The sequence below is a fragment of the Chelonoidis abingdonii genome, chromosome 1, assembly GCF_003597395.2.
Source record: "Chelonoidis abingdonii isolate Lonesome George chromosome 1, CheloAbing_2.0, whole genome shotgun sequence".
NCBI lineage: Eukaryota > Metazoa > Chordata > Testudines > Testudinidae > Chelonoidis > Chelonoidis abingdonii.
In genome coordinates, this window is record NC_133769.1 from 325,041,035 (window position 1) to 325,057,275 (window position 16,241).

A 16,241-nucleotide genomic window follows, 5' to 3' on the forward strand; every position below is an offset into this window, starting at 1 on the left:
AATGCACAAGGGCCCAGAGGGGGTGAGGATGTCCACCCTGGGAACAGCATCTTCTACCAGCTCCTCTGCCTGGATCCCCAGGTTCTGGGCCACCTTGCACAACAACTGTTGCAGGACCCTGCTATCTTCCAAGGCAGGGTCCATTGACATGCCTGCAACGGCCTCATCCGGGAGGAGGAGGCCAGGAGCACCAGCACATGGTCTTGGTCACTGCCCTCAGCCCCAAGAGGGTCACGTTGTCCATTGGGCTGCTATAACGCGGGTGTCGCAGTCACTGTTGCAGAGGAGTTCAGTGCCGAGATGGTCATTGGTGCAATGGTGCTCACCAGTGCCAGGGTGTCACCGGTGCTGGGGTGGTCACCAGCGCGGAGGCCTGAGCAGCAGGCAGAGATATCGGCGGTGTATCTGGTGCTAGCTGCTGCGTGGGGATGAAGGATGCCGACATGACCAACACCGACCTGGATCTCGATGCCTGGCTCTGACCCTGGGCTTGATGATAGCCCCAGGGAGTCCAAAAGAGCCACTGAGCTGGTGGTTGCCACTGAGGTGTACACAGAGCTAGAGGAGGCTGATGGTGTCGCCAAGATCTAGACCTCCTGCTGCTGGAGCTATCTGACTGATAGGACTCTGGCTCAGACTCTGAGGTCTCCAAAACGGAAGACCACAGAGGAGCGGTACTGAGTCATGCCGATGAGTAGTGCCGGGCCCCTGGGGATTGGTGCGGTCCCCCCATGTGGGCGGCCGGCACCAGGGAGTGGTATTGTCGAGATGGGGAGCGGTTCAACATCATCTCCGGCTTGCCCCTAGATGGGCTAGGCGGCCAGGTTATGACCAGTGCCTCATTCCACCTTGGAGAAGGCAGTGCTGTGAGGTGAAAAAAGTCCTGTGCCACCTCAAAAGTCTCTGGAGAGGAGGGGAGTTGAATATCCCAGCTATGACAGTCTGGAGAATGGTAGTGGGCCGGACTTGACTTGACCCCCCTGGGCAGTGGGGGCCTAATGTAGGCTGGATGAGCTGAGGCCTCCCTGTCACTGGCTCCTAAGGCTTAGGATGGGGAAAACGCCCTCTCTCCGACCTCTTTTTCTTCTGGAGCACCGTGGATGAAGACCGGCAGCCACCAGAAGTCTTATACTTGGCACCGGTTCGGTGTTAGGAGTCCTTAGCCTCCTTCCTTGGTACAGGCCTGCACGCTGTCGGTGCCGGTGCACTGCACACAGAGGAGGCACTCAGCACAGGCTCCACCAACTCTGGGTCAGACTGTGGGCGGAGGGCTACCTCCATGAGAACAATTCTAAGTCTCTACTCATGATCCTTAAGGTTCCTCGGCCGAAACCCTTTGCAAATGTGGCACTTGTCCTTTTGGTGACTCTCACCAAGACACTTCAAACAAGAAGTGTGCGGGTCGCTCCTTGGCATCAATTTATTGCAAACTTCACATGGTTTGAATCTCAGCAACCGAGGCATACCCTGATGTTGGGGGACGAAACAGGGGGGAGGAGGGGACAACTCCTCAACAGAAACTTAGAGAAACTACTAACACTGCTAATACTACTAACTAAGAATTTAACTGTATAGAAATGACAGTGGGATACTCCTAGAGGCGCTTGCAGAAGCAAGAGCAAGGGAAGTTTCAACTAGCCATCACTGGCAGTAAGAAGGAACTTAGGGAGGGTCGGGTTGGCAGGGCGCTATATTGGGCGCCATATAGGCGCGATTCCAGGGGGCGCCCAGGCTGACTCTCCGGATACTGCCAGGGGAAAAATCTTCTGGATGTCGTGCATGCAGCACGCGCACACCTGCTTGGAACTGACACGAACAGGCACTTGAAGAAGACTATAAATTATTCTGAGCACTCAAAATTAAAGCTGAACATAATGCAATAAATACACATTTCAGTAAAAAGTGTGTATGTATGTCATACCTCTGGATTGAGACTGAAAGCTTTTGCTGGTTTTCCAACACAAAGAAAGTCAAAAATAATTTCTTTCATTGCAAAATCTAAACGTTCCTAAAATGGAAAAAAGAATTGTTACAAATCATATGAAATTGCTTCTTTTGTTAAAGGCAATAGAAATATTGAAGCAGGATGTCATCAGGATTTATGTACATTTATTTAGGATCAGATTTTCAAAAGTGCACAGCACCCACAACTTGTTCCAGACTTTCAGTGGAGCTCAGCTCCTATTCCAACTCCTATCTAAATGGAAGTTGCTGAGTATTGTGCATTTTGAAAATCTGGCCACTTAATTTAGGTACCTAAATGATCGACTTCGAAAGTCTCTTTTTGAATTATTTAAATTTCTCTTGAGCAATTGTAGTACTAATATGCTATTTTATAAAACAAAAGTCTATTCACAGATGTAAAACATCTAAAATTCAGCAAAGCATTTAAGTATATACTTAAGGGCATCCCCGTTTAGCAAAGCACTTAAGCAAGAGCTTAATTTTAAGCACACGTGTAAGTGCTTTGCTAAATGAGGATGGTTTGCTGAACTGGAGCCACAGAGGAGACTAGCCTTCCTTTGATGAGCGCAAAATTTATATGGTAAACTCCCATTAATACCAAATAACATTGTGTGTCAGTCCCTGGTGCATTAAAATGGCATTCCTGGAACTGATCCTGTCACTTTCCCTTGTTTTACACCAGTGGGACTCCACTATCATTTCTAGGCTAATCCACCCGCACAATTTACCATTGCCTAGGAGAAGGCTAGCAATAGTGGGGGATGAACAAAGTGACACAATACTGAGTTTATTCTGCAATTAACAATTTATTAGGAAAAGAAATTATTCATTACTTGGACACAGTTCTTTTCCATACCTGTGCAATGAACTGTATAATTTTCACAAAGATATTTAGAGGCATATCCCTTGGCACCACACCACGAGACCCTTTTGGGAATAGCGTTGTGACAATGGTTATAAGTCGACTAAGAAAAGAAAAAAGCAAGCATCAGCACAGTTCCATTCCTTGCAGATGAGTGGCAGGTGTATCTTCTTGTTTAATTATCCCAAATTCTGTCTGGAAATCTTGGTCTCATTTAGAAAGCCTCAAGTATGGAAAGGCTTTTCCAAATTAAAAGGTACAATAGTACCTTGCTCTATTTCTTTGTTTCTAAGTTTGACTGAGCTATTGCTATTTTGTTATTGTGCTGCAAGCATCCACAATCCTGCCAATAACACACTTCTCTTTCTATTTCCACTATTTCCAGAAACAAAGAGTGAATCTGTCCATATTCCGGCTCTTCCAAAAGCAAAAGCTTTTGGTATAGTAATTGCAAAAAGCAGGAGAAAAATTGTTAAATGTCACAAAAAGGAACATTTTATTGTGCACATTTGACAGCAGAATCTCTTCTAGATCAAGGACACTCAGTGGAGCCACTGGACTTCTACAATGGAAACATCCACAGCAAAGGGACCTGGTTACAATTACAACTGCAAAACTTTACCTCTGGGTGGCTGTATTGCTTTCACATTTAATTCTAATCATGTAAACCCACAGTAATCTGTACAGAGACTCCAGTGCAACTCGAGCCATTTTGGGGTCCTTGTTCTAGAACAAAAACACAAGCAAACAGTAAATTTCAGCCAGTTAAGTCTTAACTCTACAAATCCTTCTAATTTTTTCTTGGAGTAAAACCTATAAAGGAAGTTTGGGCTGCATATCCACCCTTAGCGCGTGCCAAAAATTTATAGCTTTGGTACTGAGCATCACAAAAAGATGTAGAAACACACAGCTGCTTGTTGCCCAAATATAGTATTGGCACACAGAAAAACATAGAAAATTATCATTGTATAGAATTTAATCTTAAAAGTTTTTTAAAACTTATTTCTAAATGATCTATTTTTTAAAATACTATTAAAGATTTCAGATATCCTAAGTGCCTGTGTTAGCATAAACCAGATGAGATATAGTGCAATTAAGAATCACTATGGAAACCAATCCTATTCAAATCTAGACAAAAATTTCATCTTCAATTAAGCCATCGGACTTTTGTTAATATAAATCTTATTTCATTTTTATGCATTGATATTAAGCATATACTCAATAAATGTATTATATACTACACACATTTAAAAATGACAAAATTTAAACTTAGATAGAATGACCAGTTGGACTGGGTAACATTTGAGGCTGAGAACAACATCTGTGTTGTTTTTTTTTCAGAAGAGTTTGAACCAGTAAGGTCTCTTGTTTCGCCTTCTTCTGGTGTGCTGCTTACTTGTTTTAGCCTTTGGGTACCTAACTGAGATTCTGTCCACCATGTGCCTCTATCATACAGCCTTTGGGCTGAAATAATGGTCACGCATCCCTCTCTGTCTTCTACAGATGGGTCCTAGCCATTGGTCCATTTAATTGCCAATCTACTGGTCCGTCCCTTGAGCTACCCTCAAAGTCTGCAGACTAGTACAGTAATTGTATTAGGACCAAACCAGAAGTGGCTGTTAGTAAAGGCACATAAATTATGAGAAATATTAGGTTTGATTATATTTTCAAGCTTCAATATCATTATTACTAATAAAAATCCATATTGAATATTACTTGAAATTAATACTTAACTTGAACTCTGAAATTATAACAAGTATATTTAGTATTCAAAAAGCACTTTATATTGTCAACATGTTGTACAAATATTATCTGAAATGGTTTGAATTAGGGCTGTCGATTAATTGCAGTTAACTCACATGATTAAGTCAAAAAAGTAACTGCGATTAAAAATATTAATCTTGATTAATCGCACTGTTAAATAGCAACTGAAATTAATATTTTGGATGTTTTTATACATTTTCAAACATATTGATTTCTATTACAACACAGAATACAAAGCGTACAGTGCTCACTTTATATTATATATTTTTACAAATATTTGCACTGTAAAAATGATAGATAAAAGAAATAGTATTTTTCAATTTACCTCATACAAGTACTATAGTGCAATCTTTATCATGAAAGTGTAACTTACAAATATAGATTTTTTTGTTACATAACTGCACTCAAAAACAAAACAATGTAAAACTTCAGAGCCTATGCGTCCACTCAGTCCTACTTCTTGTTCAGCCAATCGCTAAGACAAACAAGTTTGTTTACATTTACGGGAGACACTGCTATGCTACCTGTTCTTATCTACAATGTCACCTGAAGCGAGAAACAGGCATTCGCATGCACGTTTGTTAGTTGGCGCGTTGCACGGTATTTACATGCCAGATATGCTAAACATTCGTTATTGCCCCTTCATACTGCAACCACCATTCTTGGGAGGAATGCTTCCACACTGATGATGTTTGTTAAAAAAATGCACATAATTAATTTTGACTGAACTCTTTGGAGAGAAGGACGGGGTATGTCTCCCTGCTCTGTTTTATTCACATTCGGCCTATATATTTCATGTTATAGCGCCTCGGATAATGACCCTTGCAACATGTTGGGTTTGATTTATGACACTGTTACTGCAGATCTGACAAACACAAAAGAAGTACCAAGTGAGATTTCTCAAATTAGCTACAGCCTCAACCCAAGGTTTAACGAATCTTGAAGTGCCTGTCCAAACAATCTGAGGGCTTAGGTTGATGAGCATGCTTTCAGGAAGTCTTAAAAGAGCAACCTCCGATGCAGGAACTACAGAACCAAACCCCCCGAAAGAAAAATCAACCTTCTGCTGGTGGCATCTGACACAGATGATGAACTGAACATGGTCCGCTCTGCTTTGGACTGTTATCGAGCAGAACCCGTCATCAGTATGGATGCATGTCCTCTGGAATGGTGGTTGAAGCATGAAGGGACATATGAAGTGCATTTGGTATGTAAGTATCTTGTGAAATTGGTTACAACAGTGTCATGCGAACACCTGTTCTCACTTTCAGGTGACACTGTAAACAAGAAGTGGCACCATTATCTACTGCAAATGTAACCAAACTTGTTTGTCTGAGTGATTGGCTGAAGCAGGAATCAGTGGACTTGTAGGCTCTGAAGTTTTACATTGTTTTATTTTTGAATGCAGTAATTTTTTTGTACATAATTCAACATTCGTAAGTTCAATTTTCATGATAAAGAGATTGCAGGACAGTACTTGTTTTAGGTGAATTGAAATATACTATTTCTTTTGTTTTTTACAAAGCAAAGATGTGTATTAAAAATAAATAGAAAGTGAGCACTGTACACTTTGTATTCTGTGTTGTAATTGAAATAAAAATATTTGAAAATGTAGAAAACATCCAAAAATATTTAAATAAATGGTATTCAATTATGGTATGCAATTAATTGTGTGATTAATAGTGCAATCAATTTTTTTTAATTGCTTGACAGCCCTAGTTTGAATACAATTTTATAGTGAAAATTATTCACCATAAATTTAATTTAAAGTCATTACTAAATTCTATATCAGCTTATAAACAGTAACATGTTTTCAAATATATTACAGAAGACACAAAGCACATTATTTTTGTATTGGCTTACTTGCAGATTAAAAGTGTAGAGATACAGGCATCTACACTTTATATTATCATTGGCAAATCACATTTTAAAATAAAACAGCTCCTCTACATCCATGATCTGAATAGCTGTCTTCAGTAATACTGAACAGCCTCTCAGCTATAAGACAGTTTTGGTGGAGCTCCTAGGAATGACCTTCCTAAAAAACAGAACTGGAAAAAAACAGGTATATTCTTCCACCAGGGGAGGGCCAGGTCCCTGGGCCTGGCCAGGCTATGTTTGGACAGAATGAGGGAGGCAGAAGGTGACTAAGGGCATGTCTACATTACCCACTGGATCGATGGGCAGCAATCGATCCAGTGGGGGTCGATTTATCACGTCTAGTCTAGATGTGATGAATTGACCGCCGAGAGCTCTCCCTTCGACTCCAGTACTCCACCAGGGTGAGAGACGCAGGTGGAATTGACGGGAGAGCGTCAGCTATTGACTTATCACAGTGAAGACACCGTGGCAAGTAGATCTAAGTACATCGACTTCAGCTACATTATTCACGTAGCTGAAGTTGAGTAACTTAGATCAATCTCCCGCCCCCCCGCCCGCCCCGGTGTAGACCAGTCACAGCATCTAACATAATTCTGGCCTTGATCCAGCAAAACACTTAGGCAAATGAGTAAGCTTTATTGACCTCTGTTGTACTACTCACCATTCTCCAAGTTAAGCAAGTAGACCCTTAATACCTGCAGTCTGTCCTACAGTTCCTCCTGTGCCAGAGGGGAGGAGGAGAGAGTAAAAACATACAGCTGGCTACACTGGATTTACTCTACTTCCAGATTCTGATCCATCAGGGGAATCTCTCACCTACGTCCTTAGAGCAACTAACTGTTTGTTTTGTGCTACTGAGCAGTACAGAGCTGCTGGCCATAAGACCAAGTATCTCTACCTAGCACTCCACAGATGGCTACAAGGAGACCTGTAACTGCATTAGTTGGTGCACCACATTCCAAAGGTGTCACAATATGCCAGCTATGGAATCTGTCTAGCCCCTCCCCTGCTAGCAGCACATGCTAACCAGAGAAACATGTTGCTTTTAGAGCAGCAGCATGGGACACCTGTTGGGGCATGGTTTTGGCATACCCTGAAAGAGTCTGCCCTGCAATTACAGCTGCATGTACAGCTGGCCCACCTGATTGCCTTTTAATATAAGGGCAGAATTTGTATTACTCAGATTCCTCTATAATTTTGCCCTAATACATTCAAATGTTTGCAGTGGTCATCTGGGATTTATTCATGGTAAGTTCCTTTGCTTCGTCTCTTCTTTTCAGCCCTAGCAAATTCCTTGTCCTCCCAAACTATGCCTATGTGTTAGGTTTTAAAAAGGCCCCACAAAAAAATACCACATAAAAACCTTTGTTTCTGGAATGCTTGCTAACCATCCAAAAATTGATTAGCTGAGATAAGTTTAAGGTGATATAAAGTAAAGCCTACCAAAAACTTTCTAAACACTACCCTATCTTACTGTTTAGAACACAGAAATGCTTCCATTTTCCCACCTGACTCCCTCCCTCTTTTGATGATTTATGTGCCTGAATGACATTGGTCTGAACTTCGACCAAGCAGCTTTTCAAGTTAACGTGCAGTATCAGTGAGCATAAAGGATAGCTTTTCTAATGTAGAGCATCATGTATTAGGAGGAACAACATATTTAATTTTAGCATTGCTCAAGCCACAGTCACTAAATAAAGACATTTAAAACATTTACAAATGTCAGAATGATTTAAACACATTAAACTAAATAACTACAGCTGAATTTCATAAATTCTATAAAAGCAAGTCACAAAAAATAATGACAGTGCTGTTGAGCCACATCACTTTTTAAAATCTAAGATTAATATAGAAATGAATATAAAAATCTGTATCGAATTAACACTTAAATGACAAATTATTTTTCATTTCATTATTAACTATTCCATTTCAAAACTACCATTTGACATCAAAGCAATACTGTAATTAGTTAAAAAAAACAGGAAGCTCAGTCAGCAAAACAGTACATGAAATATTCTTAAGACAACAGAAACTAGATATGGAAAAGATCTAGTAGGTCATCTTGTCTAACCTCCCTTGTCTAACCGAAGGACAACAGAGAATATTTAATGTCCAGTGCAACTTTAAACTGATCTAAAACAATAGGACTGCCACTTCCTTTTGGAAACTACCCCATAGATTACATTCCTCACTTGTTAGGAAATGTTTACAGTTACATAACATAAATTCTTGTCCCAATTCAGCAAACTGCATCAATAGTCTTTTTTGCTGGACAAACCATGGATTCTGGCAGCCTATTGAGAGGACAGTTCAGCATATTGCAGAAACTTCTTCTCAATGCTTAAAAAGCCTCCAAACATGCAACATATCTCAATTTCATTGTTCAGCAGTTACCTCTACATACTACTTTGTGTACATAGCGAATTACCACCCAGTAATGAAGTGTTTTAAGATCAAACATACTACAGCACAAATATTAAACAGCAAAGTTCATTCTTGAAAAGAGTCGGAGTGCTTATTGTAGACACTTTAACTTTTATCATCTGCCTAGATCAGGGTTGGGCAAACTATGGCCCATGAGCCGGATCTGGGCCCTCAGGGCTTTGGATTCAGCCCACGGGATTGCTGCCCATGGCGCCATGGGCCCCGCGCCACTCTCAGAAGCGGTCAGCACCACGCCTCTGCGGCCCCCGGGCGGGGGAGCAGAGGGATCCGTGAGTTGTCCTTGCCTCCAGGCACTGCCCCTCGCAGCTCCCTTTGTCCGGGAGTGGGGAACAGTGGCCAATGGGAGTTTCAGGGGAGGTACCTGGAGGCGCAGCAAGGGCAGCGCATGCGGAGCCCTCTGCCCCCCTTCCCTCAGGGGCCACAGAGCTTCCTGAAGCAGCGCGGCGCCTGGGACAGGGTAGGCATGCAGGGAGCCTGCCCTGGCCATGATGCATGCTGCTGCCACCCCGGAGCCACTTTAGGTAAGTGGCGCCGGGTCAGAGCCCGAACCCCTCCTGCACCTCGTCCCCCAACTCTCTGCCATATGCCCTCTGCCTGTACCTCACATCCCTCTGGCACCCAACCCCCCTGCCCTGAGCCCCCTCCTGCACCCCGCACTACTCCTGCATCACTGCTCTGAGCCCCCTTCTGCACTCTGCACCCCTCCTGCACCCTAACCCCCTTCCCTGAGCCTCCTCATACACCCCGCATCCCTCCTTTGCCCCAATCCCTTGCCCTGATCCCGTTCTTACACACCACACCCCCTCCCACACACCACACTCCCTCCTGCACTCCTACACCCTGCCCTGCATACAATTTCCTCACCCAGATGTGGGCCTCAGCCCAAAAAGTTTGCCCACCCCTGGCCTAAATTCTAGTATAGTCTCCGCAATCATAGTGTCTGAGTACCTGCTACATATGAATGAACTTGCCCTCACAAGACTTAGTGAGGTAAGGTATTTACAGATAATAGTGAGTATAGAGACAGAGAAAGACTAAAAGCCTGATCAGGTCACTTTGAAGTCAGTGGAAAGACTCCCACTGAATGTAATAGGCTTTGGAACAAGTCCTAATTACAAGACCATCCTTCCTCTCCTTCTTTAAATCAGTAAGTGATGATGTAGGTTTCACATCTCTTACATTTCTTTCACTAGTCAACAAAATATCTTAATTTTACTGTACACTGAATAGCATCACAGGGTGTGCACACAAAAGAAAAAACATCTTCTTCTTAAAGAAGCACATACCATACATTCACATCAGGTGAATTTTTAAATATTTCTTAGTTCCTTAAGGACTGGATGAAAATGGCTGTGTAAACCATATATCAGTCCTGGGGAAGAATATCAATTGTTTAGGTGGACAGAAACAGTAGTACCACGGACATTTTAATTTAGTTTTAGTTTCTTTAATGAGACTTTCAGAATCAGTACCATGTGACCAGCCAGCTTTCCTCAGGCCAGCAGCAAGTGCTCCAGTTTAAGACCCCCTGACTGAATGAAATAAAAGGTTCAAAGATACCATTTGGCAATTTTCTTCTTCCACTCCATTCCTGGACAACTTTTACCAACAATTTAGTCTGTCCTCACGTGCATACACAATATTTGGATTGTTTGGTTCAAGCCACTCTCCATTAACAAAGATATGAGAAATTCAAACTAGGTGTAGGAATATTTTTTTTCATTGACAAAATCCTGTATTGTTAAGTTATAAAAACATTGCTATGAAATAAAATTACTGATAGATTCAGCTATTATCAATAATATAGCTCAGGGGTTCTCAAACTGGGAGTTGGGACCGCTCAGCGGGTCATGGGTTTATTACATGGGGGGTCTCGAGCTGTCAGCCTCAAACCCTGCTTTGTCTCCAGCATTTATAGTGATGTTAAATATATAAAAAAGTGTTTTTAATTTATAAGGGGGGGTCGCACTCAGAGGCTTGCTATGTGAAAGGGGTCACCAGTACAAAAGTTTGAGATCCACTGGTCTAGCTAAATCACGTAAAACTAAAGAAGATCCAGGCTATGTACAGTGAACTAGCAAATTATTAAAAAAGAAAGTAAGATACTAACTTTGAGATTAGATAGGCAGTTGTTGAGGAAAATATGCCATCTGTTTAAAAAGAATTGCTTCTGACTGACACAAAGCAGGCATGTTACCAAAGGATACAAAGCCTAAAAAGAAAGAAAGATGATACAGGATTATTTGCATGTCAGCAAAACATCAAACTAATTTAACATTAGAACCACTGTACATTTAGAGTCCTAGATCCCCTGTGTTATGCTATATGCACAAGCCAACATAAACACATTGTTCAATAACATAATTTAAAAGGAATGTTTCTCTAAAGCTGTAATGAATTTGTATGGATTATTTTGTACAGATTTAGAATTACAATTGCACCAAAAACAATCAAATGCCTAAGTATATTACTGTTCATAAATCCTAAAGATGGGCCAAAATTTTGCAGCATCACAGGGTTAATTTCTGTCAGTTAACTGAGAAATGTAGTAGCTGGGGAATTACTGTGCGTGCCATACTCAGCATTAGAATCCCCATAGTCCATTGTTTATTGTTTACAGAAGACCTAACTCCCCTCAAAATCCACGGTCATTTATTTGAAGAACTGTCAGATCCCAGGGGCACATGGCTTAAATTATGGTCAAAACATAAGCCTTCTGGAGGTTTAGTCTTGTAGGATAGTTAGGCAGAATGTAAAAACGGGTAAGACAAAGGATAGAAGACCAAACACTGTGTGCGGGGTTCTTTTCCCAAATCTGTTCTGACCAGCGTTTGACATTTGCATTGCTATTGTTAAGCTAAAAAATTAAACTAAAAGTCAGGAATAAATACGTTGATTTTGACAGTGACCTGCTGTTTCAAGCTCCTCCTCTGGGTCAGTTCTTTAAATGCAGCCAGGTCAGGCCTTTAAAAAACAATGACCGAAGAGGAGGCAACTTACTGCACCACAAACACAACAGACTCTTAAAAGTAATCCTAAAATTTGAGCCTAAGGCTCGACCCTAAATGTAAATCTCACTGTAAAATCCAAATCCTGTTTCTCTCAACCTAGGGCACAGACTATCTGTAGCTAGTTTAACTCCAAGTTCACTGAAATGTAAGACCAAATACATATAACTTTTTAGCATTCTACATCAAAACACACAGAAATATAGTAGCCAGAGGAGAATGAAAGCTTCCTCACAAAAGGCTTCCTCACCAGACTGATAAACATCATGTGTTTGGCAGATGAACAGCCCCACACAGGCAGAGCTGTCTCTCGGGTATAGCAAATTGGGGCGACCGCCCTGGGCCCCAGGGCCCCCCACGCTGCTATAAAATCATGAGGAGGCAAGTGGGGAGATGAGGCGGGATGGGTTAGGAGGCAAGCGGGGAGGCGAGCAGCTAGCAGCAGATGGAAAGGTGTGGGGGGCAGAGGAGGAGCCCCCCTACTAGAACCTCCCTCTCTCCCCAGTGCCCCCTGCCCGTCAGCAGGTTCCGTCGATCAGTACCTCTCCTTCCTCTCAGCACCTACCACAGACCAGATGTTTTGCTGCATCAGGAGGTGCTGGGGAGGAGGGGAGTGAGGGTGCAGCGCACTCGGGCGGGGTGGAACTACGCAGGGGAAGAGGCAGGGTGGGGGCAGAGCGGGGCTGGGAAGAAGCAGGGTGGGGCTTTGGGGGAAAGGGTGGAGTGGGGGTGGGTCCTGGGTGCAGCCAGAGGGGAGCACCCCCCAGCAGATTAGAAACTTGGCACCTATGTCCCGGGCCCTGCACCCTCCTAGGGAAGGCCCTGACTATAGGACAAGATAGGTTACATGCATATTGACTGAACAATGACTAATAATCCCCAAAACATAATTCTCATGGCAAAAGCTCATCCCCTAAAATTTAAAGTAGCATGTATTCTTGTTTAAAGAAGGCCAATAGTCCTTTCCATGGAAATATCTGCAGCTACTGCTATCATTGCTAGCTGCTTACCATTCTCTTCTTCTTTGCAATGTTTGCTTTTCTAATAGATCATCTCAGAAGTCTATTCTATTTCATTAATTTTCATTATCTGGTTTCTGTATGTGAGCAATCTCACAGAAAGGCCCCACCTCTATCCCTCACTCAAACTGAGTAGCATTTACTTTAGTGAGTAGCCCCATTATCTTCAATGAGGTTGTTTGGGAAAATTCTACTCAGCATAAGGATTGAAGAATTGGATCCTTAGGCCAGGTCTACACGAAGCGCGAAAATCGATTTTAGATACGCAATTTCAGCTACGAGAATAGCGTAGCTGAAATCGATTATCTAAAATCGATGTACTCACCCATCTTCACCACGCGGGATCGATGTGCGCGGCTCACCATGTCGATTCCAGAACTCCGTTGGTTTTGGTGGAGTTCCGGAATCGATGTAAGCGCGCTCAGGGATCGATATATCGCGTCTAGATGAGACGCGATATATCGATCCCCGAGCAATCGATTGTAACGCGCCGATACGGCGCGTCGTATAGACGTGGCCTTAGTTTGCTGCAGTTTCAACAAAGTGTTATCAGTGTGTCTGCATCCGCAACAGGGTTGGCTACACATGTGCCTAAAGGGAGAAATCCTGGCTCCACTGAAGCCAATGGCAAAACTCCCACTAACTTCAATGGAGGCAGAATTTCACCCAGAAAGAAGTATTTTGACTCCCTTCTGGAACTGGCTGGAGTAATGACAGCAGCAGTCACAAGTCTGCCTGTATGAGTCCATCAATGAAATCAGATAGCATCACTTCCCAACACTCAGTGAGATAGTGGGAGAAAGGGAGGTCCTTTTGACTTTTACATAAAATAAGAAAGGACCAATGAAAACAACTTTCTTTTCTTAAAAGGCCAAAAACTTCAAAATGGATTAACAGAATCCGCAGTGCTGAGGTGCACTGACCCAGCTGGAAAGATAGAATGCTTAAGGCAGCCAGCATCAACCTGACCCAGTGCTCCATTTAATCCAATTCAACTATACACTGTTATGCCACTGTTAATCTCTCAAGAAAATATGAAATGGAGAGCTTCTTTGCCAACATGCTGTGTAAAAAGGCACTGCTGTTTTAAAAGGCTGCTATATATTGGTTTGTTCCTGCAAAACATTACTTAACCGCTTTGAAAGAGCTGTTCTCACATGTCCCATTAGTTCTCACTTGACAGGCAACGCACTCTCTGTTAAGTTTTTCCTCTGTGCTAATGGTCAGACACAACAGGTATTGACCATTTTATAATCATAATTGCAGGATCTAAAAACACCTAGAGGATTCAGACTAAAATAGATGTGGCTATAACATATACTTTTGAAATAGCAATTAATTGTACATTGAGCCAGATGCAGATAAACGGTTTTGCAACAATTCTGCAAGCCCTTTGGGAATCTTGCCTAGAGAGTCTTTTCTGATGCAGAATTTTAGCTTCAGCTTCTCAGGATTACTTACCAGTGAGTGCTTCTTTCGAGAAGAAAGCTCAAGTGTTGTGTCATACAGGCTTTCAACAAAGTTCCTCAGACAGGGGACATTCACTTCATTTTTAACAGCCTGAAAAGAGATTTCATTTTTTTTTATAATTGGAGATATACCAATCTCTTACAACTAGAAGGGACTTTGAAAGGTCATTGAGTCCAGCCCCCTGCCTTCACTAACAAGACCAATTTTTGCCCCAGATCCCTAAGTGGCCCCCTCAAGGACTGAACTCACAACCTTGGGTTTAGCAGGCCAGTGATCAAACCACTGAGCTATCCCTCCCCCTCATGTTAATACTGTTTTTCATATGTTGACTTTTGAATCTAACTTTGAAAAAATCATGCAAATAAATAAAACTCACAGCAGCTACAGGTACAAGAATTTCAACGAACAGTCCTGCTAATGCATGCTTGATATCTTTGTCCTTCACTTCAAGGAAATAATGTGCACATTCCTGGCAGACAATTAAAGAAAAGAAAAAAAATTGCACATCAGGTGAAATAAAGACATCTCAATGTTTGCTAAAAGCACGTGTGATAGCTTTTTTTCCTTATACATTGTTATAAGGATTTGAACATTTTATGACATATAACATTTTATATGTCAATTAAGGTTTAGGTTCCACATTCACAGTCTGCCCTAGGCATGAGGCAGTGCATTGTCCCAGGAACAGATCAGGAGGGAATCATGGCTCTGTCCATAACACTCCATTTACTTTAGCTTGTGCAGGCTGGTTAACTGCGCGGCCAAATGCAAGGCTTCTCACAATCCCCATCTCTGCCTAGCCATCTCTGTGGGAGCAGTAGTAACAGCCCTGCATTCAGATCCATATGGCACGGAAGGGAATACAGAATCACCTTTTGCCTCTTTACTCCACCAAGTAGGTGCGTGGACCAAGGAACAACCCAGCTTTAAATATTTTGGGTTAGATTATGTTTCAAGGACACAGCCCACAGTAGTTCTTGAGGGCATGAACTGTGGCTCAGAATGGAGTGCTTCATCGTGGAGAGTAGTAATTTATTACGGGGCTATACCTGCAATAAACTAATACCCCCATCCCCATTGCTGTATTGGTCAATGAGAGGAGGGGAAGGAGCCACGGATGCGCCCATTCCACACTCCTCTCTCCTCAACTTCTCTGGAAATGAAGTAAACAGGCTACTCCTGCATATCTGGGCCCAAGGCCCAGACAGATACTTCCCCTCCTCTCTGAGTCTATAGACAATACAGGTCCTTGGCCACCCTCATGATTTGCCTCCATCCCTTCCTGTGAAGAGCATTTTTTCCCCATGGATGATAATTCACATTAAGAGCTCTCAGGTCTTGATCAACATTATCCCTCCATATTCTTCTTCGATGATTAGACACCATATGGATGTCCTTCCAAGAAAGGCTTAGCTGGTCTGTCTTCTGCTGTCCTAAGTACATGCCCTGCCCACTGGAGTTGTTGAGATTTCACTACATTTACTATACAGTAACTCCTCACTTAAAGTCATTCCAGTTAACGTTGTTTTGTTATTAGGTTGCTGATCTATTTGAGAACACACTCGTTTAAAGTCACGCAATGTTCCATTATAAGGTTGTTTGGCTTGCCCTGCTCCTCCCGCCTAGCATTCTGGCTGGGGAGCAGGGTCGGGGCACGGTGGCTATCCCACTCCGCCCACCTGGCATTCCAGTCAGAAAGTGGGCAAGCCCTGGACCCCGCTCCCCGGCTGGAGTACCAGGAGGAATGGGGCAAGCCCCTATGCCCCAACCCCACTCCCCAGCTGGAATGCCTGGTGGGTGGAGCTGGGCAAGCCCCCGCGTCCTGAC

At 42.7% G+C, this 16,241-nt stretch overlaps 1 protein-coding gene across 2 annotated transcripts in view; it reads right to left on the reverse strand.

The window, feature by feature from the left end:
* FRY (FRY microtubule binding protein) overlaps nucleotides 1-16,241 on the reverse strand; it is a 343,127-nt gene that overhangs the window by 188,442 nt on the left and 138,444 nt on the right. For both annotated transcript variants that reach the window (XM_075061648.1, XM_032795968.2), the window contains exons 9-14: nucleotides 14,791-14,883; nucleotides 14,406-14,504; nucleotides 11,028-11,129; nucleotides 3,450-3,553; nucleotides 2,822-2,930; nucleotides 1,922-2,008 (exon numbers count right to left, since the gene is read on the reverse strand). In XM_075061648.1, the coding sequence (XP_074917749.1) occupies nucleotides 1,922-2,008; nucleotides 2,822-2,930; nucleotides 3,450-3,553; nucleotides 11,028-11,129; nucleotides 14,406-14,504; nucleotides 14,791-14,883 (594 nt within the window). The remainder of the gene's footprint in view (nucleotides 1-1,921; nucleotides 2,009-2,821; nucleotides 2,931-3,449; nucleotides 3,554-11,027; nucleotides 11,130-14,405; nucleotides 14,505-14,790; nucleotides 14,884-16,241) is intronic.